Source organism: Nerophis lumbriciformis, linkage group LG06 (genome assembly GCF_033978685.3).
Source record: "Nerophis lumbriciformis linkage group LG06, RoL_Nlum_v2.1, whole genome shotgun sequence".
NCBI classification, from domain to species: Eukaryota; Metazoa; Chordata; class Actinopteri; order Syngnathiformes; family Syngnathidae; genus Nerophis; species Nerophis lumbriciformis.
The window spans coordinates 8445951-8468943 of NC_084553.2; the positions used below are offsets into that span (position 1 = coordinate 8445951).

Here is a 22993-nt window from a genome sequence, read left to right on the forward strand (position 1 = left end):
TCCGGAACCTGCGCACACGTGACCCGGGAGAAGAAGACAGCGCTGCTTTTAAGATCGCAACAGTGAAAGGCTGAAGGAAAGACTTCCAAAAATACACCTGGCAGATACAGAGGTGAGACATGAGCACTTTTGTTTGTAACCTGCAAAATTGATGAGGCAAGGGGGTTGAAAGTGAAATTTTAACAGCATCTCTAATATAAAAAAAAAAAGACAGGACTACGAAATATTTTATGATGTGGGATTCTCACCACAATGAAAAAGGTAGATGGATCAAAAACTGCAGGGCATCATTGAAAACGCCACATTTAAAACTAGAGATGTCCGATAATGGCTTATTTGCCGATATCCGATATCCCGATATTGTCAAACTCTTAATTACCGATTCCGATATCAACTGGTCGTGGAATTAACACATTATTATGCCTAATTTTGTTGTGATGCCCCGCTGGATGCATTAAACAATGTAACAAGGTTTTCCAAAATAAATCTACTCAAGTTATGGAAAAAAATGCCAACATGGCACTGCCATATTTATTATTGAAGTCACAAAGTGCATTATTTTTTTTAACACGCCTCAAAACAGCAGCTTGGAATTTGGGACATGCTCTCCCTGAGAGAGCATGAGAAGGTTGAGGTGGGCGGGGTAGCGGGGGGTGTATATTGTAGCGACCCGGAAGAGTTAGTGCTGCAAGGGGTTCTGGGTATTTGTTCTGTTGTGTTTATGTTGTGCTACGGTGCGGATGTTCTCCCGAAATGTGTTTGTCATTCTTGTTTGGTTTGGGTTCACAGTAGAGATGCGCGGATAGGCAATTATTTCATCCGCAACCGCATCAGAAAGTCGTCAACCATCCGCCATCCACCCGATGTAACATTTGATCAGAACCGCATCCGCCCGTTGTTATATATCTAATATAGACGATGCAAGGCATTAGTGAGGTTATAAAGCTTTTGCCTGTTAAAGAAAGGAGACTGATCCAATGCAGCACAGACATTCGCGTGCCACGCTGTCACGACCCAGACGCACGCCAGTGCGCAATCATATGGGAGCCGCGCTGAGCGCACCTCCAAGCGCGTCTCGCTGCCGGCGACGGCCGGGTATGGGCCTGACGCTCCAGCGCCATCCATTTTCAGGGCTAGTTGATTCGGCAGGTGGGTTGTTACACACTCCTTAGCGGGTTCCGACTTCCATGGCCACCGTCCTGCTGTCTATATCAACCAGGGTGAGCCCCACCCCTTTCGTGAGCGCACTGCGCGCGGAGTGACCCCTGTTACGCGCCCCCGGCAACAGGGGTGGCGGGCAGGTAAGCTGCGCGGGCGGAGCGCGCGGAGTGACCCCTGTTACGAGCCCCCGGCCACGGGGGTGGCAGGCAGGTAAGCTGCTTACCTGCTGCGCGTGACGCCGGCCGCGGCGAAGGCGGACGAGGCGGGGTGTCGGTGCGGTGGGCGCGGTGGTGACCCTGGACGTGCGTCGGGCCCTTCTCGCGGATCGCCTCAGCTACGGCTCCCGGTGGGGCCCTCTCGGGGGAAGGGGCCTCGGTCCCGGACCCCGGCGAGGCGTCCCTTCTCCGCTCCGTAAAAGTGTCCATCTCTTTTTTTTTTTTTCTTCTGTTGTGGCATATGCTGCAGGTGCCTGCTCGTTTTTCGTATGTGGGTAACAACATTTAACTATGTATATATATTTCCGAATTGGTTTAACTGCCACCCGCCTGAATCTATTTAAAATCTAATTTTTTTTATTTCAACCACCCGACCCAACCCGACCCGCGGATAAAATCTAATTTTTTTAAATTTCATCCGCCCGATCCGCGGATAATCCGCGGACTCCGCGGTTGTGCCCGCAAACCGCGCATCTCTAGTTCACAGTGTGGCACATATTTGTAACAGTGTTAAAGTTGTTTATACGGCCACCCTCAGTGTGACCTGTATGGCTGTTGACCAAGTATGCATTGCATTCACTTGTGTGTGTGTGAAAAGCCATAGATATTATATGACTGGGCCGGTACGCAAAGGCAGTGCCTTTAAGGTTTATTGGCGCTCTGTACTTCTCCCTACGTCCGTGTACACAGCGGCGTATTAAAAAGTCATAAATGTTACTTTTTGAAACAGATACCGATAATTTTTTACGATATTACATTTTAAAGCATTTATCGGCCGATAGTATCGGCAGCCCGATGTTATCGGACATCTCTATTTAAGACTACCCTGAAAATAAGCTGACCAATTTTTTTTAAGGCCTGTTTTGGGGATTTTATATTAGTACTAGAATTTGCAATTCTGGTAGGAATTGTGTGTGAACAAGCTGCCAAATCGCCGATACGCGTGAGCGGAACTGAAATGCTTGAATGTCATTTTCAATAGAGGGAAATTCCTGGTAATTACGGGCAATCAGGGAAATTTCCAAACCAGGAAACATGCTGGCTTGATTGTGCAGGGCAAGTGGAGTGTGGATGTTGGAACGGTTCAAATCAGATAAAAAATGTGGGATATGCAGTCTCTGTTGCGGGTCCCAAAGTCTGGAACGATCTCCCTCTCCATGTGAGACAGGCCCCTTCTTTGGCTATTTTTAAGATCCTTCTTAAAACCCATTTTTATTCACTGGCTTTTAACCCAGCATGAGACTTTGAACTGTTTTTAGCTTTTAACTTTTTGAACTGTCTTTAACTTTTAAACTGTTTTTATCTAACAAACTGTTCTTAGGGTAATTTATATTTGCTTTTTAAATGTGTATTTTTATTTCTGTTTTAAATGTTATTTTTTAGTCTGTCCTTTGCCTTCATTTCTTTGTGGTGTACAGCCCTTTGTTTTTCAACTGTGCTTGTCTTTAAAGGGCTTTATAAATAAAGTTGGTATGGTATGGTATGGTAGATTGTATAATGCCCATTTATTGTCAATGGGGAGAAAATTCTGGGAAATTCTGGAAAAAACTGAATTTTCGGGAAAGGGAAAACATGTTTTGCGTTCGATATATCGTAAGTGTGTGTGTGTGGATAATTGAAAGGTCTGAATCAGGTAAAAAAAATGGTGCAAAATTTTGAGAATTTTGGGCATTGTAAAATTATGAATATGTTCATTCATTTGAATGGCAATTTCCTGGAAATTTTTGAATTAAAAAAAAAAAAATACTGATACTAGCACAATTGTCCTAGATTATATAAATAAGTTGGTGTTGGAATTTTAAAAATCGCTTGAAAAATATTTACATAACAGTTTGAATTGAGAATGGGTATTTTGGAATTCCTGGAATTTCGAGAAAATTGTGATTTTGTACGGAAAAAAAACCTAATAACTTTTATTGTCCCAACTAAAGAGGAATGTCTTGAAGGTGGAATGGTTGAGCTTACCAGTTTGTCCATAGGCAAAGATGCAGGCGTTGTAGCCCAGGAAGGCATTGTGAAGAAGACTTTCCCCAAGGCACTGAAACACCACTTCCTGACCTGCACACGTTTGTTGTCGTCAGCATTTTGTCTTTTACGCACCAAACACTAAAACCTTTATGAGGGACCGACCGGCAAACTTCTCTTGGTCCGACTCGTCCATGGACCAGAAGCAGTAGTCGTATGCAAACACCTGGAAACAAACACAAACGCACACTTAGTTTCTGTGCTAACCTACATTTTAAAATTTAGCGCAAATTAGTGCTACCCGACTGGCAACTGGTTAGAGTTGAAGGAAACTTAGCAGCATTTGGATTGACTTTTTTTTTTTTTTAAATAAAAAAATATACAAATATATATATATTTTTAAATTATTATTATTATTATTCAATTGTATTTAATCATTTTTAATTTTTAAAATTATTATTTGATTAACTTTTTGGCTTAACTATTCTAAAAGGTATGAATTCAAGTGTACACAAACCATGTATGGTACTACAATTTTGTACTCACATTTTTATCACGTCCTAATTTTTATTGTAGCTGTATTTATAATTTTTTCAATCCATTGATGCATGTTATTTTTGAACTATTATTTATGTTTCTTTTATGTTGTTAAAATGCAAATTTTTTTTAGGGGAGCGAAAATTCAGAATTCAAACTAGTGATGTCACTGCCATAGCGTAGAAATATCGCACCGCCTTATGGAATGTTTACAATGAGAATACAAACAGAAATACAATTATAGCTAATATTTCAGAATAATTCCCGCCAATAGAGTAATATTTGTGTGAATTAAATGATTTTTTATAGATATATGCATACTAGTTCTAGCTTTTAGCTGTTCTAGTTTTTTTTTTTTATTATTATTATCTTTTAATTATTATTATTATTATTTTTTCAATACACTGTAGCACTTTGAGGTTGTTTGCTCAATGTAAAGTGCTTTTTACAAATAAAATATATTATTATTATTATTATTATTGATTCTGATCTACATCTTAGTGATCGTTTCAATAGTTAAAAATACTATAAGAAAGAGCCAGTCTTTTGAACGGTTCAGACAAAGACAAAGCGGAGATTTTTAAATGCCATTCAACAGTTTGACTATTTTTTGTGAGAGGTGTAGCCGACCTCTCACGTCATCAGCTGGGATAGGCTCCAGCTCGCCTGTGGCCCCGGTGGATGGCTACTGTACGTTAAATTGAACACAAAACACAAGACTAGGATGTTTTCTTCACACGTTTCCAAAGGGAGCCAGGGAAACAACAACGGCGCCTTTGTCGGAGCTGCCCGTGACTCACGAACACCGGATTAGCACGAGAGTCAAAGTCGCCGTTACCTTGGACTGATTCCTGGCGAGGCCACGTGCGGTCACGGCGCGCAGGAGCATGTGGAGAGAGAAGCAGAGGACATTTCACGCAGATTAGCGAGGACACGGCAAAGGAAACACAGACACGTGTCATTCTAATAAGAGGAGAAAACGCCACCAAAAATAGACACGGCCTGACAAGCGGCATGGCTGCGAGCTTAAGGCGTGACTCCTTTTTTTCCCCCTTTACCACCCACCACTTGACCTTTGCGTGTGTATGTTTGTGTTTTGTGCATGTTTACTCCTGGTTGTCGGTCGACGTGTCACAACAAACGTTGCTGAGTGTATCTCCAGGGCGGGGTGGCAGGAGGTGGTACCTAGGCTGGCATAAAGAGGCTAGAGCAGGCCTGGGCAATTATTTTTGCCTCAGGGGGCCAAATTTAGAGAAAAAGATGTGTCTGGGGTAGGGATGTCCCGATCCGATATTTGGATCGGATCGGCCGCCGATATTTGCCCAAAAATGCGTATCGGCAAGGCATGGGAAAATGCCGATCCAGATCCAGTTTAAAAAAAAACTCCGGTCCGTGTTTTCCAACGCACCGATTTAAATAATACATTCCACTTTTCTGCTGCTCCCCAATTTCCGTTCCGCATTTTCCAGCACACCTTCAACACATCCACAGGTCTGTGGATTCTCACGCAGTTGCTTTTAGCTGCTGGCATTACACGACAGGCTCTTCTCACTCTTTCCTGTGTCTCCCTCTCACAGACAGCAAGCGCACCTTCTTACACACGTCACATACTGTCACGTCATACGTCACATACTGTCACGTCATACGTCACATACGTATACCTCCTCCCCGAGCAGAGAGGTAGCAGCATGGCTAACGTTAGCTGTGATGCTAGCGCAGCCGTGTGACCAACGTTCCCTCTAAGGTGCGCGCATGTGCGCATAGCAAATCTATGCCACGCACAAAATCAAATAAAAAAATAAGCGCATAACAATTTTCGACACACGGACACGACAGAGAAAACAGTTTTCGTCATCATTGTTCAAATATTGTGACGTCTGTCGAGACGCTTATCTCCATTCCACATCAACACCTTATGAAAAAATTAGTGATTTTTTTAGTTGTGTTTGCGGCTCCCATTGTTTTGTATAATTTGTGAAACTGATCAAAGTGGCTCTTTGACTGGTAAAGGTTGCCGACCCCTGGTATAGGCAAACCCAGGACACTCGGCTACACTGCTAATATGTAGCATCATTTGAAAAGTCACCCGCTAGACAATGAAGAGGGCTTACTCCGCACGTCAATGTCTACGTTCGGTGCCACACGTCCACACCTTCAAAATGCCGAGGCAAACATTTCCAGATCAACACCGTATGAAAAAAATAGTGATTTTTTTTTAGTTGTGATTTCCTTCTCTGCATGAAAGTTTAAAAGTAGCATATATTAATGCAGTATGAAGAAAAATGTTTTAATGTAGACATGCAAGCCTTGAAAGAAAATTTTGAAAATCAAGACTACATTTCCTGCAAATGGGTGCATTTCTACCCTATATTTTAACTTTAGATTTATTCTCATATCAAACTCTTTTGGCTGTCTTTTTGGCACTTACATCCGGCGCCCCCCTCCACACCCTGGATTATAAATAATGTAAATAATTCAATGTGATTATCTTGTGTGATGACTGTATTATGATGATAGTATATATCTGATAGTATATATCTGTATTTTGAATCAATTTAAGTGGACCCCGACTTAAACAAGTTGAAAAACTTATTCGGGTGTTACCATTTAGTAGTCAATTGTACGGAATATGTACTTCACTGTGCAACCTACTAATAAAAGTCTCAATCAATCAATCAAAACACATAGAATCATCATACTGCTGTGATTATATGCATCAAGTGTTCATTCAAGGCTAAGGCAAAATATCGAGATATATATTGTGTATCGCAATATGGCCTTAAAATATCGCAATATTAAAAAAAGGCCATATCGCCCAGCCCTTGTTTCAATGATGCCATTTCTGTTTGTCATGTATAATTTTTTCTATTTTGTGTTTATCCTTGAATAAACAGGTCAGTTTCTTGTTACCAACCATTGTGTATTATTCAAACTCCCCTAATTCAGCTGGCTAGTTGTTATCAAGAGTACTAAAACCCTTTTCAACATGATTCTGACAACTAAGTAGGCTAAATAACTTTAAACTTTAATACATGCTCGGATAGGCCAGTATCGGTCAGTATCGGTATCGGATCGGAAGTGCAAAAACAATATCGGTATCGGATCGGAAGTGCAAAAACCTGGATCGGGACATCCCTAGTCTGGGGGCCGGTATATCTATTTAGGAACACTAATACAAAACCTCACAATAATGTCTGTTTGAATGCTAAAAACGTTATGATGTACCGCCTTAAAAAACAGAATGGAATTTTAAATTTTTTTTACTGAATGAGACACCCAGAATGTACATGAAAATAAAGAATGAGGGATTTACAATATTAACTATGAACGATAAAACACTGAATATTGACAACATGAAAATCACACCCCCTCACCATCGACATATTTTACAATCAAGCAAATCGCAACAAATACAGCGAAATATGAACGCAAAGGGTAAAAAAAACAAACCCTTACTATCTGAAATATCTGATATATCACTAAGCTTTGGAACTTTGTTGTAAAAATCTCATTCCGCGTCTGTCCCTGACACCCACATTTCAGGCTGGCCGCTCTGGAAACACTCTGTGGAAACGCTCCCCACCCACGCTGCTTGGTGCCTCGTCTGAGCTGCTGTGACTTAGATTACCATAGTAGGGATGTCCCGATCCAGGTTTTTGCACTTCCGATCCGATACCGACCGATACCGATACTGACCTATCCGAGCATGTATTAAAGTTTAAAGTTATTTAGCCTACTTAGTTGTCAGATTCATGTTGAAAAGGGTTTTAGTACTCTTGATAACAACTAGCCAGCTGAATTAGGGGAGTTTGAATAATACACAATGGTTGGTAACAAGAAACTGACCTGTTTATTCAAGGATAAACACAAAATAGACAAAATGATACATGACAAACAGAAATGGCATCATTGAAACTAGGGCTGGGCGATATGGCCTTTTTTTAATATTGCGATATTTTAAGGCCATATTGCGATACACAATATACATCTCGATATTTTGCCTTAGCCTTGAATGAACACTTGATGCATATAATCACAGCAGTATGATGATTCTATGTGTTTTGATTGATTGATTGAGACTTTTATTAGTAGGTTGCACAGTGAAGTACATATTCCGTACAATTGACCACTAAATGGTAACACCCCAATAAGTTTTTCAACTTGTTCCACTTAAATTGATTCATGATACAGATATATACTATCATCATAATACAGTCATCACACAAGATAATCACATTGAATTATTTACATTATTTATAATCCAGGGTGTGGAGGGGGGCGCCGGATGTAAGTGTCAAAAAGACAGCCAAAAGAGTTTGATATGAGAATAAATCTAAAGTTAAAATATAGGGTAGAAATGCACCCATTTGCAGGAAATGTAGTCTTGATTTTCAAAATTTTCTTTCAAGGCTTGCATGTCTACATTAAAACATTCTTCTTCATACTGCATTAATATATGCTACTTTTAAACTTTCATGCAGAGAAGGAAATCACAATTAAAACAATCACTAATTTTTTCATAGTGTTAATGTGGAAATTTTTGCCTCAGCATTTTGATGGTGTGGACGTGTGGCACCGAATGGAGATAAGCGTCTCGACAGACGTCACGATATTTGAACAATGATGACAAAAACCGTTTTCTCTGTCATGTCGGTGTGTTGAAAATTGTTATGCGCTTATTTTTTTATTAGATTTTGTGCGTGGCATAGATTTGCTATGCGCAGAGGACGCTTAAACAGTGCACAATTGCACAGGCGAGCACCTTAGAGGGAGCGTTGCTCGCAAGGCTGCGCTAGCATCACAACTAACGTTAGCCATGCTGCTACCTCTCTGCTAGGGGAGGACGTATACCTATGTGAGGTATGACGTGACAGTATGTGACGTGTGTCGTGACGGTATGTGACGTGTGTAAGAAGGTGCGCTGCTGTCTGTGAGAGGGAGACACAGGAAGGAGTGAGAAGAGCCTGTCGTGTAATGCCAGCAGCTAAAAGCAACTGCGTGAGAATCCACAGACATGTAGATGTGTTGAAGGTGTGCTGGAAAATGCGGAACGGAAATTACGGAGCAGCAGAAAAGTGGAATGTATTATTTAAATCGGTGCGTTGGAAAACACGGACCGGAGTTTTTTTTAAAAACTGGATCTGGATCGGCATTTTCCCATGCCTTGCCGATACGCAATTTTTGGCAAATATCGGCAACCGATCCGATCCAAATATCGGATCGGGACATCTCTAGATGTACCGCCTTAAAAAACAGAATGGAATTTTAAATTTTTTTTACTGAATGAGACACCCAGAACGTACATGAAAATAAAGAATGAGGGATTTATAATTTTAACTATGAACGATAAAACACTGAATATTGACAACATGAAAATCATACCCCCTCTCCATCGACATATTTTACAATCCAGCAAATCGCAACAAACACAGCGAAATATGAACGCAAAGGGTAAAAAAAACCCCCACTTACTATCTGAAATATCTGATATATCACTAAGCTTTGGAACTTTGTTGTAAAAATCTCATTCCGCGTCTGTCCCTGACACCCACATTTCAGGCTGGCCGCTCTGGAAACACTCTGTGGAAACACTCCCCACCCACACTGCTTGGTGCCTCGTATGAGCTGCTGTGACTTAGATTACCATAGTAACTAATTAGATTACCATAGTAACTAGTATATCATGCAAAAGTGCACATTCCAACCATTGAAATACTTTGTATAGTTCAAGACTTACGGTCATTAGAAAACATGATTGCACATCATAATGGCAGCTACAGTTTCCATCTTAAAGATCTAAAAAAATTAATTGGGAATGTCCGACGGGCCAGATTGAAAAGCTTAACGGGCCGCATTAACCTCCGGGCCTTAATTTGCCCAGGTCTGATGTACATTCTGGGTGTCTCTTTCAGTAAAAAAATGTAAAGTTTAATGTTGCATTAAATCAGACTTGGGAAAATTAAGGCCCAATTTCAATCTGCGCTTTTGCATGATATACCAGTTACTATGGTAACCTAATTAGTTAGTATTGTAATCTAATGAGTTACTATGGTGATCTAAGTCACAGCAGCTCAGACGAGGCACCAGGCAGTGTGGGTGGGGAGCGTTTCCACAGTGTCAGCCTGAAATGTGGGTGTCAGGGACAGACGTGGAAGGAGATTTTTACAACAAAGTTCTAAAGCTTAGTGATATATCACATATATCAGATTGTAGCTGGGTTTATTTTTTACCATGTGTTTGTTGCATTTTTGTTGCGTTTCGCTTGTTTGTAAAATATGTCAATTGAGAGGGGGTGTGACGTTCATATGTTGTCAATATTCAGTGTTTTATCGGTCATAGTTAATATTGTAAATCCCACATTCTTTATTTTCATGTACATTCTGCGTGTCTCTTTTAGGCGGTCTGTCATAACGTTTTTAGCATTCAAACAGACATTATTGTGAGGTTTTGTATTAGTGTTCCTAAAAATAGATATACCAACCCCCAGAGACATTTATTTCTCTAAATTTGGCCCCCGAGTCAAAATAATTGCCTAGGCCTGATGTACATCAAAATAAAGAATGTGGGATTTACAATATTAACTATGACCGATAAAACACTGAATATTGACAACATATTCATCACACCCCCTCTCGATCGACATATTTTACAATAAGCGAAACTGCAACAAACAGTGAAATATGAACGCTAAGGGTAAAAAATAAATCCACCTACAATCTGATACATCACTAAGCTTTAGAACTTCGTTGTAAAAATCTCCTTCCTCGTCTGTCCCTGACACCCGCATTTCAGGCTGGCCGCTCTGTGGAAACGCTCCCCACCCACACTGCTTGGTGCCTCGTCTGAGCTGCTGTGACTTAGATTACCCTAGTAACTAATCAGACTACCATAGTAACTAGTATATCATGCAAAAGCGCAGATTCCAACCATTGAAATTGGGCCTTAATTTTCCCAAGTCTGATTTAAGGCAACATTACATTTTTTATTTTTTTTTACTGAATGAGACACCCAGAATGTACATGAAAATAAAGAACGTGGGATTTACAATATTAACTATGAACGATAAAACACTGAATATTGACAACATATGAACGTCACACCCCCTCTCCATCCACATATTTTACAATCAAGCGAAACGCAAAATAAATTGCAACAAACAGCAAAATATGAACGCGAAGGGTAAAAAAAAAACCCCCACCTATGGTCTGATATATATGTGATATATCACTAAGCTTTAGAACTTTGTTGTAAAAATCTCCTTCCGCGTCTGTCCCTGACACCCGCATTTCAGGCAGACACTGTGGAAACGCTCCCCACTCATAGCGCTTGGTGCCTCGTCTGAGCTGCTGTGACTTAGATCGCCATAGTAACTAATTAGATTACCATAGTAACTAATTAGATTACCATAGTAACTAGTACATCATGCAAAAGCGCAGATTCCAACCATTGAAATCAGGCCTTAATTTGCCCAGGTCTGATTTAATGCAATGTCGCATATATTATTCTTTTGTTGTGTCTGTGTGTGCAAAACCCCAAAAAAACCCCTACAGACATCAACATACACGCGTGCAATTTTCTGGCACTCATTAACGACTGCTGCCGGACACTAATGTCTCATTTGCATCGATGCTAATTAGCCGGTGAGCTTTAAAATGAGCCATCGTCGTTGGGAAAGATAACGTGCGTCGTCATTTTACGAACGCCAACGGCGTTTTCAATCAGTGCATTTTTGACGGCTGGTTTCTCTGACAGACTGAAGGTCGTTAGTGGGACATTACACCAAGACGGAGACGTATAGCCATGCGGCGGATATCTAAAGGAACCTGAGACACGAGTGGAAATTCCTCGGCTGACCACAACTCCCCAAGTAATCAAGTCAAGATTGGGAGTTCACAGCGTTATGAAGCATCTGAAAATCATTGCTTAAACCGCAGTCTTAATTTGACAACCCTTGTGTTCAATCAAGAATGTTCAGTTCTTGCACTTGAAGTTTCAAGCTCAAGTGTTTAGTTTTTTTTAAAGTTGCGATGTAAATAAAGCCCTTTGCCGTTTTTTGCTCTGCTGGAAGAAATTACGACCGGTTTAGAAGTGGTAAAAGGGAACTGCACTTTTTTGGGGGGAATTTTGCCTATGGTTCACAATCATTATGAGAGACGAAAACACATGTTTTTTTTTTTAATTTTGGGGGGTATTTTAAAGATGATAAAAAACGCTTGAAAATTTCGGCCAACGTTGTAGCCTTCAAAGCCCTCTAAAACATCTTCAAAAACCCCCATTAACGTTTTGTATACACACTGCAAGTATATATACATAATGTAGTAACAGACACCTTCATAACAATATGTAATATGTACAATATACATACTGCAGGTATATATATATATATATATATATATATATATATATATATATATATATATATATATATATATAATATAGTAACAGACACCTTCATAACAATATGTAATATGTTTTATATACACACTGCAAGTATATATATATATATATATATATATATATATATATATATATATATATATATATATATATATATATATATATATATATAATGTAGTAACAGACACCTTCATAACAATATGTAATATGTTTTATATACACACTACAAGTATATATATAATGTAGTAACAGCCACCTTCATAACAATATGTAATATGTACAATATACATACTGCAGGTATATATACATATATATATATATATATATAATGTAGTAACAGACACCTTCATAACACTATGTAATATGTTTTATATACACACTGCAAGTATATATATATATATATATATATATATATATATATATATATATATATATACATATATATATAATGTAGTAACAGACACCTTCATAACAATATGAAATATGTTTTATATACACACTGCAAGTATATATATAATGTAGTAACAGACACCTTCATAACAATATGTAATATGTGCAATATACACACTGCAAGTATATATATAATGTAGTAACAGACACCTTCATAACAATATGTAATATGTACAATATACACACTGCAAGTATATTTATAATGTTGTAACATACACCTTCATAACAATATGTAATATGTACAATATACACACTGCAAGTATATATATAATGTAGTAACAGACACCTTCATAACAATATGTAATATGTGCAATATACACACTGCAAGTATATATATATAATGTAGTAACAGACACCTTCAAAACAATATGTAATATGTACAATATACACACTGCAAGTATATATATAATGTTGTAACATACACCTTCATAACAATATGTATTATGTACAATATACACACTGCAAGTATATATATAATGTAGTAACAGACACCTTCATAACAATATGTAATATGTTTTATATACGTACATACTGCAGGTAAATATATATACTGTATATATATATATAATGTAGTAACAGACACCTTCATAACAATATGTAATATGTACAATATACACACTGCAAGTATATATATATAATGTAGTAACAGACACGATCATAAGAATATGTAATATGTACAATATACACACTGCAAGTATATATCTATAATGTAGTTACAGACACCTTCATAACAATATGTAATATGTACAATATACACACTGCAAGTATATATATGATGTAGTAACAGACACGATCATAACAATATGTAATATGTACAATACTTACCGTATAATTTTAATCATTGCCAGAACTAATTCCTCAATGTATTTATTTCCGTTTCCATAGCAGCGCACTTCAGACTTCTAGCAACAAATGTGTGCCCTACTTCCGGAAACAAACGCGTGTGTGTGTTCTTATCGTGGCAGACTCGGTAAATAACAATGAAGACGACTATTTTTGGACAAATGAGGATTTACAACCTTATCTTTTTGAAGCTGAATATACAGAGGATGAACTACTGCTTCTAGAAGCCAGCGCGAAGGAAGGTGCAGACGGAAGCCGAGAGAGTGAGGTGAAAGTGACTCGAAGTTGCAAAATGTTGAATTGGAAGCCATGCTATTTTGACATAAATGGAGTGCATACCCAAATAAACCGGGAACATTATCCCAGGCCAGCTGGACCGAATGAGTCACAGTTTATATACGCTGTCTGGCTAGCTGTGTACAAGCAAAACATGAAATGTGGGCTAATACTTTACTGAAACTGTATTATGATCGTTCATGTTTTTCAGTCAGTACAGAATGGTGTCTTCTCGCAGTGTTGTACATTACAAACTCAAACGCGTTTCGTGTTGACGCAGTTGCTAGCTTATCTCTTTCCGTAGCTAACTATTACGGCTAATATTGTAGCACGCTGATGTGTTACTACGCTAAAAAAAAAAAAAAAGAGTTCCTCAGTGTTCACTCTTACAATAACAATGTCGCTACTAGAGATGTCCGATATTATCGGCCGATAAATGCTTTAAAATGTAATGTAAATTATCGGTATCGGTTTCAAAATTATTGGCATCGGTTTCAAAAAGTAACATTTATGACTTTTTAAAACGCCGCTGTGTACACGGACTAAGGAGAAGTACAGAGCGCCAATAAACCTTAAAGGCACTGCCTTTGTGTGCCGGCCCAATCACATAATATCGACGGCTTTTCACAAACACAAGTGAATGCAAGGCATACTTGGTCAACAGCCATACAGGTCACACTGAGAGTGGCCGTATAAACAACTTTAACACTGTTACAAATATGCGCCACACTGTGAACCCACACCAAACAAGAATGACAAACACATTTTGGGAGAACATCCGCACCGTAACACAACATAAACACAACAGAACAAATACCCAGAACTCTTCCGGGACGCTACAATATAACGCCCCCCCCGCTACCCCCTTGCCCCCCACCCCCCATCTCATCCCCGCCCACCTCAACCTCCTCATGCTCTCTCAGGGAGAGCATGTCCCAAATTCCAAGCTGCTGTTTTGAGGCGTGTTAAAAAAAAAAAAGCACTTTGGGACTTCAATAATAAATATGGCAGTGCCATGTTGGCATTTTTTCCCCATAACTTGAGTTGATTTATTTTGGAAAACCTTGTTACATTGTTTAATGCATCCAGCGGGGCATCACAACAAAATTAGGCATAATAATGTGTTAATTCCACGACTGTATATATCGGTATCGGTTGATATCGGAATCGGTAATTAAGAGTTGGACAATATCGGAATATCGGCAAAAAAGCCATTATCGGACATCTCTAGTCGCTACGGCTTGGTTATTCTACAGGTTAGGGAACGTAAATTAAGTATTGTTGACAGTTTTTGAACGCATTTCAAAAGTGACAGAGGTAGAATTAAATGCTACCATTAGCTTCATTGCTAGCCACCAAGACTGAGCTGATTTTGAAATGTTAGAATGCACAAAAACCCCCAAAACTTTTCTCTTCTCGTCTCTCATAATGACTTTGAACAACAGGCAAAGTTCCCCCAAAAGTGCAGTTCCCCTTTAAGTGCAAGAAACGTTATGCGTATGACGCTAGACCAGGGGTCGGCAACCCGCGGCTCTTTGATCACTCTGATGCGGCTCAGCAGCTTACTTGCTGAACCCCCCGATTTTCCCGTGAGACTTCCGGATTTCAGTGCCTCTCGCAGAAAACTCCCGGGATTAATATTCACCGATTTTCACCCTTACGGCTATAATAAGGGCGTGCCATGATGGTACAACATTTGGCGCCCTCTACAATCTGTATTAACAGAGTGCCAGCCTAACTCTTGTTAAACAATACACATCTTGTTCTTGCACACATATGTGACAGCAAGGCATACTTGGTCAACAGCCACACAGGTTACACTGACGGTGGTCATATAAAACAACTTTATTACTCTTACTAATAATGTGCCACACTTTGAACCTGTCAGGACTTGATCTTGGGAGTTTGCTTTTCCGGGATGCAACGGAAAGTTGGCACGGGCGAGACGGGAATTAAGGTACATGATTTATTTATTAACTATAAATACAAAAAAAAGGATCAAACAAAAGGCGCGCACAGTGGCGGAGAATAAACTATGAACAATTAAACAAAACTTGCAAACTATGGCTTGAATAAAGAAAACTTACTTGGCATGGACAAAAAAGGAGCAGCGTGAACATGGACATGAAACAATGGACAGAGCATAAATGTGGTGTGAGGTCGTCAGGACGAACAACAGAAAATGAATGAACTTAAATACTATGGACATGATTAGTGAAAGCAGGTGCGTGACTCAAAACGTGAAACAGGTGCGTGACGTGACAGGTGAAAACTAAAGGTTGCTATGGTGACAAACAAGAGTGCACAATGAGTCCAAACGTGGAACAGGTGAAACTAATGGGTAATCATGCAAACAAGACAAGGGAGTGAAAAGCCAGAAACTAAAGATTCCTATAACTAAACAAAAACATGACTTAACACAAAACATGATTACACAGACATGACAGAACCAAAACCAAACAAGAATGACAAACACATTTCGGGAGAACATCTGCACCTTAACACAACATAAACACAACAGAACAAACACCCAGAATCCCATGCAGCCCTGATTCTTCCGGGCTTCATTATACACCCCTGCTACCACCAAACCCCGCCCCCACCCCAACCCTGCTTCCTCACACATAACCCCCCCCCCTTTGTGCGTCGGTTGAGGTGGGCGGGGTTTGGTAGCGGGGGGGGGGGGGGGGGGGGGTTGTATAATGTATCCCGGAAGAGTTAGGGCTGTATGGGATTCTGGGTATTTGTCCTGTTGTGTTTATGTTGTGTTACGGAGCAGATGTTCTCCCGAAATGTGTTTGTCATTCTTGTTTGGTGTGGGTTCACAGTGTGGTGCTTTATTAGTAAGAGTGTTAAAGTTTTTTTTTTTTTATACCGCCACCGTCAGTGTGAGCTGTGTGGTTGTTGACCAAGTATGCCATGCTGTTATCTACGTGAGCAATGCGGAAAGCCCCGTACAACGTGTGGCTCATCAGGCAGCTGACTGTAATGGGCGCTATATGCTGTACCGTCACGGCACGCATAACGCTGACAAGCGTCATTAAATTAAAAACCCGCGTGCCGCACCAGCTTTAAATTCCATATAAAGGTGTGGGCAGCGTGTCTGAGACCCCTGGTTATACATAGCACAAAGCAAAAAAAACAAAACTTCGTATGCGTTATTTCATTTAAAATTTCAAAAAAAATTTGCGGCTCCCATTGTTTTCTATAATTTGTGAAACTGGTCAAAATGGCTCTTTGACTGGTAAAGGTTGCCGACCCCTGCGCTAGACTGAACATTCCTCAAATTAATTCACGCAAAAAGCCGCTCAAACTGATTCCATCCTATAAATCTGCTGCCATTTATGTTCAATGAAACATATTCTGCCCGCCAGCCTCCCTCTCCATCTGCACACTGCTGGCAGCAGCCGCCTCGAGCTGGCAGACTGGCAAATGTGTGCCAGATGGGCCAAGGGACTGACGATAAACCCCCCGCAGAAATCCACAGCAAAATGACAAGTTGACACATGAATCTTGTTGACGCTGCAAACGACACGTATTTTCACACAAACAGGTGTTGCAGAAGGCAAACTAAATGTTGCTTCCAGTGTTGCTAACAATAACAGTTTGGTGTGTACACGTCAACAGCGATGCGCTCCATTTCAAAAGGATCCGCTGCAGAACCTGTTCTCGCCGCTTTGGCTTTTCAGGCTCCAAAACGCTGAGTTCAGATAAACCAGGGTTCCAAAAACATTTAAGCGCCATCCATTTTGGAAATAACAGTTTTCTTTGGCGGCCCGCAAATTTGTGTTGCGGGCCGTTGTGTTATTAGAATAAGGGTTGTACGTAGAGATGTCCGATAATGGCTTTTTTGCCGATATCCGATATTGTCCAACTCTTAATTACCGATTCCGATATCAACCGATACTGATATATACAGTCGTGGTGTTAACACATTATTATGCCTAATTTTGTTGTGATGCCCCGCTGGATGCATTAAACAATGTAACAAGGTTTTCCCAAAATAAATCAACTCAAGTTATGGAAACAAATGCCAACATGACACTGCCATATTTATTATTGAAGTCACAAAGTGCATTATTTTTTTTTAACACGCCTCAAAGCCTGACTTTTTATGAACAATTAGGTACATTTTTAAAATCATATCATTTTGTATATTATGGCTTTGAAAACAACTGTGACCTAATATTGTCTGTTTATTTACATAGTATCAGTGTAGAAATAAAGTAAACCAATCCTCCATTCGTCATCAGTCTGATTTGTAAAAACCACCCAGAACTCCATCCATCTTCTTCCGCTTATCCGAGGTCGGGTCGCGGGGGCAGCAGCCTAAGCAGGGAAGCCCAGACTTCCCTCTCCCCAGCCACTTCGTCCAGCTCTTCCTGTGGGACCCCGAGGCGTTCCCAGGCCAGCCGGCAGACATAGTCTTCCCAACGTGTCCTGGGTCTTCCCCGCGGCCTCCTACCGGTCGGACGTGGCATCCTGATCAGATGCCCGAACCACCTCATCTGGCTCCTCTCCATGTGGAGGAGCAGCGGCTTTACTTTGAGCTCCCCCCGGATGGCAGAGCTTCTCACCCTATCTCTAAGGGAGAGCCCCGCCACCCGGCGGAGGAAACTCATTTCGGCCGCTTGTAGATCTTGTCATTTCGGTCATAACCCAAAGCTCATGACCATAGGTGAGGATGGGAACATAGATCGACCGGTAAATTGAGATCTTTGCCTTCCGGCTCAGCTCCTTCTTCACCACAACGGATCGATACAGCGTCTGCATTACTGAAGACGCCGCACCGATCCGCATGTCAATCTCACGATCCACTCTTCCCTCACTCGTGAACAAGACTCCGAGGTACTTGAACTCCTCCACTTGGGGCAAGATCTCCTCCCCAACCCGGAGATGGCACTCCACCCTTTTCCGGGCGAGAACCATGGACTCGGACTTGGAGGTGCTGATTCTCATCCCAGTCGCTTCACACTCAGCTGCGAACCGATCCAGTGAGAGCTGAAGATCTTGGCCAGATGAAGCCATCAGGACCACATCATCTGCAAAAAGCAGAGACCTAATCCTGCAGCCACCAAACCAGATCCCCTCAACGCCTTGACTGCGCCTATAAATTCTGTCCATAAAAGTTATGAACAGAATCGGTGACAAAGGGCAGCCTTGGCGGAGTCCAACCCTCACTGGAAACGTGTCCGACTTACTGCTGGCAATGCGGACCAAGCTCTGGCACTGATCATACAGGGAGCGGACTGCCACAATCAGACAGTCCGATACCCCATACTCTCTGAGCACTCCCCACAGGACTTCCCAGAACTATGAAACACAAACCACACACTTCCTAGAACTATAGGTTCCAGGAACACTGAGCTTTTGGTTGGAAAGGGCCTATTGTCATCCTCTCTTTGGGAAATAAACTCCAGGCTTGGTGCGTCAGTATTAGTGAGCATTATCCGTCAAGGGGCTGACTGTTGGCACAAATAGGTTGGGGACCACTGATGTGATGTGAACAAAAGGGGAAAAACCAGTCAGTCAGTCAAGATGCAAGAGGGGATTGGTGGGCGGGGGGGTGTACCAAATCAGTCCCCTTTCTGAGCCCGAGGACCTCACCCCCCTTCCTTCCGCCGAGGCAAAAACGAGCTGACAGATGATGCAGCCAGAGGTAAGAACCCTCCATTTCCTTGTGGGAAGTCCGACAAAATGTGACAAAACCACACGGCACTATCTTTATAAACCTGAGAGGCTTCAGCTCCGCTCGGCAATATTCTTCCTCTGACGTCTGGGCTGCACTCAGCAAACATTTGATGCGGGGGAATTTCCTGCCCACAGCTTCAATGATGAAGCAGCTTCCGAAAGAGACGGCACTCAGTCGAGCGTAGAACACCGCCAAGGTTGCACGGTCACAATCTGACGCTTTAATTCAGGGAAAATTTGAGAAAAATGTACTGAAAAAGAAAAAGACTTTGCATTGAAATTAGGGGTGTAACGCTACACCGTAATCACGGTTGGGTGCGTACTTCGGTTTTCACTTTTAAGGTCATGGTTCGGTTCATTTTGGGTAGAGCATTGGAACAGAATGCAAAACTGATTAGCCTTTGTGTAAACAGTAGGGGTGTAACGGTACGTGTATTTCAGGGGTGCTCACACTTTTTCTGCAGGCGAGCTACTTTTCAATTGATCAAGTCGTGGGGATCTACCTCATTCATATATATCATTTATATTTACTTATTTATGAAATATATGTTTTTGTTAACAAGTTAAAGGTGTTTAATGATAATGCAAGCATGTTTAACACATATAGTTAATATTGTTAATAAATTAAAGGTGTTTAATGATAATACAAGTATGTTTAATACATATAGTTAATATTGTTAACAAGTAAAAGGTGTTTAAAGATAATGAAAGCATGTTTAACTCATATAGTTAATATTGTTAAAAAATTAAAGGTGTTTAATGATAATACAAGCATGTTTAATACGTATAGTTAATATTGTTAACAAGTTAAAGGTGTTTAATGATAATACAAGCATGTTTAACACATAGTTATTATTGTTAAAAAATTAAAGGTGTTTAATGATAATACAAGAATGTTTAATACATATAGTTAATATTGTTAACAAGTTAAAGGTGTTTAAAGACAATACAAGCATGTTTAACACATATAGTTAATATTGTTAATAAGTTAAAGGTGTTTAAAGATAATACAAGCATGTTTAACACATATAGATTCCTTTCTTTCATGAAGACAAGAATATAAGTTGGTGTATTACCTGATTCTGATGACTTGCATTGATTATGCAGTGGTGGTGATAAGGTCCGCATTTTCGAATGGAGGAGAAAAAAAGTCCTCCTTTCTGTCCAATACCACATGAAAGTGGTTGGTTTTTGGCATCTTATTTGTCCAGCTTCCGTACTCCTTTGTATACACTTTACAAGAAATACATTGTCGGCAAACTCCGTAGCTTGCTAGCTTGTGCACGCCAGCTTTCTGAGACTCTTATTTTGGTAGCGCAACTGTGCAACTGTGCAGTCGGTCTTTGGAGTTTTGACGACAGGTACGGCGCCAGAGTCTGTTGAAATAAAGTGTTTCTCGCCTTCCAGTCGGTAATTTTAATGAGCTGGCAGCAGCCAGCGTCATCTCAGAAGACCCTCGGGTGCCGTGAATGTCAATCAAGTGACGAAAGTGACGTCATAGTGAAGATTTATGATCGCTCATTTTTAGGACTATTTTTTTAATGCCTGGCTGGTGATCGACTGACACACCCTCCGAGATCGACTGGTAGCTCGCGATCGACGTAATGAGCACCCCTGGTGTATTTGTATTGAACCGTTTCGGTTCGGTTCGGAGGTGTACCGAACGAGTTTCCACAAGGACATATTAAAGGGGATAGGTTGATTGGCAACACTAAATTGGCCCTAGTGCGTGAATGGGATTGTGAATGTTGTCTGTGGATCTGTGTTGGCCCTGTGATGAGGTAGCGACTTGTTCAGGGTGTACACCGCCTTCCGCCCGATTGTAGCTGAGATAGGCTCCAGCGACCCCGAAGGGAATAAGCGGTAGAAAATGGATGGATGGATGGATGGACTCTGACCTAATATTGTCGGTTTATTTACATGGTATCAGTGTAGAAATATTCTAAACCACTCCTCCATACGTCATCGGCCTAATTGGTTCAAACTACCCTGAACTGTTAAAGGGGAACATTATCACCAGACCTATGTAAGCGTCAATATATACCTTGATGTTGCAGAAAAAAGACCATATATTTTTTTAACCGATTTCCGAACTCTAAATGGGTGAATTTTGGCGAATTAAACTCCTTTCTATTATTCGCTCTCGGAGTGATGACGTCACATCGGGAAGCAACCCGCCATTTTCTCAAACACATTACAAACACCGAATCAAATCAGCGCTGTTATTTTCCGTTTCTTCGACTGTTTTCCGTACCTTGGAGACATCATGCCTCGTCGGTGTGTTGTCGGAGGGTGTAACAACACGAACAGGGACGGATTCAAGTTGCACCAGTGGCCCAAAGATGCGAAAGTGGCAAGAAATTGGACGAATGTTGTTCAAAATACGAGGGTGTGGGGAAAGCCGACGAAAATGGTCAGTCGTTTGTTCCGCACACTTTACCGACGAAAGCTATGCTACGACAGAGATGGCAAGAATGTGTGGATATCCTGCGACACTCAAAGCAGATGCATTTCCAACGATAAAGTCAAAGAAATCTGCCGCCAGACCCCCATTGAATCTGCCGGAGTGTGTGAGCTATTCAGGGACAAAGGACCTCGGTAGCACGGCAAGCAATGGCGGCAGTTTGTTCCCGCAGACGAGCGAGCTAAACCCCCTGGATGTCTTGGCTCACACCGCTTCTACCGTCCCTTAAGCCACCGAAGATGATCAAGAGAAGAATATCGACCCTAGCTTCCCTGGCCTGCTGACATCAACTCCAAAACTGGACGGATCAGCTTTCAGGAAAAGAGAGCGGATGAGGGTATGTCTACAGAATATATTAATTGATGAAAACTTCATTCATTACTCGTGGTTTTACGTAAATTATTATACATAAACTGTGTTTACCAATAATTTAGCTTAAAAACATTACAACACTTAAAAACAAACACATACCAATCGTTGGTTAGAAGGCGATCGCCGAATTCGTCCTCGCTTTCTCCCGTGTCGCTGGCTGTCGTGTCGTTTTCGTCGGTTTCGCTTGCATACGGTTCAAACCGATATGGCTCAATAGCTTCAGTTTCTTCTTCAATTTCGCTTAAGCCGCTGAAATCCGAGTCTGAGTCCGAGCTAATGTCGCTATACCTTGCTGTCCATCCGCCATGTTTGTTTGTATTGGCATCACTGTGTGACGTCACAGGAAAATGGACGGGTGTATATAACGATGGTTAAAATCAGGCACTTTGAAGCTTTTTTTTAGGGAGACCAAACAGCTCGGCCTGAAAATCAGCTGGTCCAAAACCGAACTCATGCATATCGGCGATGGACCAGACCCACCACCCTTCTTATTCGAGGATACCCCTGTCCACTTTGTCCCTACCGTCAGATACCTCGGCTCGACAGTCACCAACACCGGCGACCTCAAACGAGAGGTGGACCGCCGTCGCGCCCTTGCAGCCTCCGTCATGCAGTCCCTGTG

At 41.0% G+C, this 22993-nt stretch overlaps 1 protein-coding gene across 4 annotated transcripts in view; it reads right to left on the reverse strand.

Annotated features, from left to right (window-relative positions):
- The window catches only part of kif13ba (kinesin family member 13Ba), a 173563-nt gene that overhangs the window by 80254 nt on the left and 70316 nt on the right, over window positions 1-22993 (reverse strand). For all 4 annotated transcript variants that reach the window (XM_061963691.1, XM_061963689.1, XM_061963692.1 and 1 more), the window contains exons 4-7: window positions 4717-4729; window positions 3507-3567; window positions 3342-3434; window positions 1-8 (exon numbers count right to left, since the gene is read on the reverse strand). The exon at window positions 1-8 is cut by the window's left edge and continues 173 nt beyond it. In XM_061963691.1, coding sequence (XP_061819675.1) covers window positions 1-8; window positions 3342-3434; window positions 3507-3567; window positions 4717-4729 — 175 coding nt within the window. The remainder of the gene's footprint in view (window positions 9-3341; window positions 3435-3506; window positions 3568-4716; window positions 4730-22993) is intronic.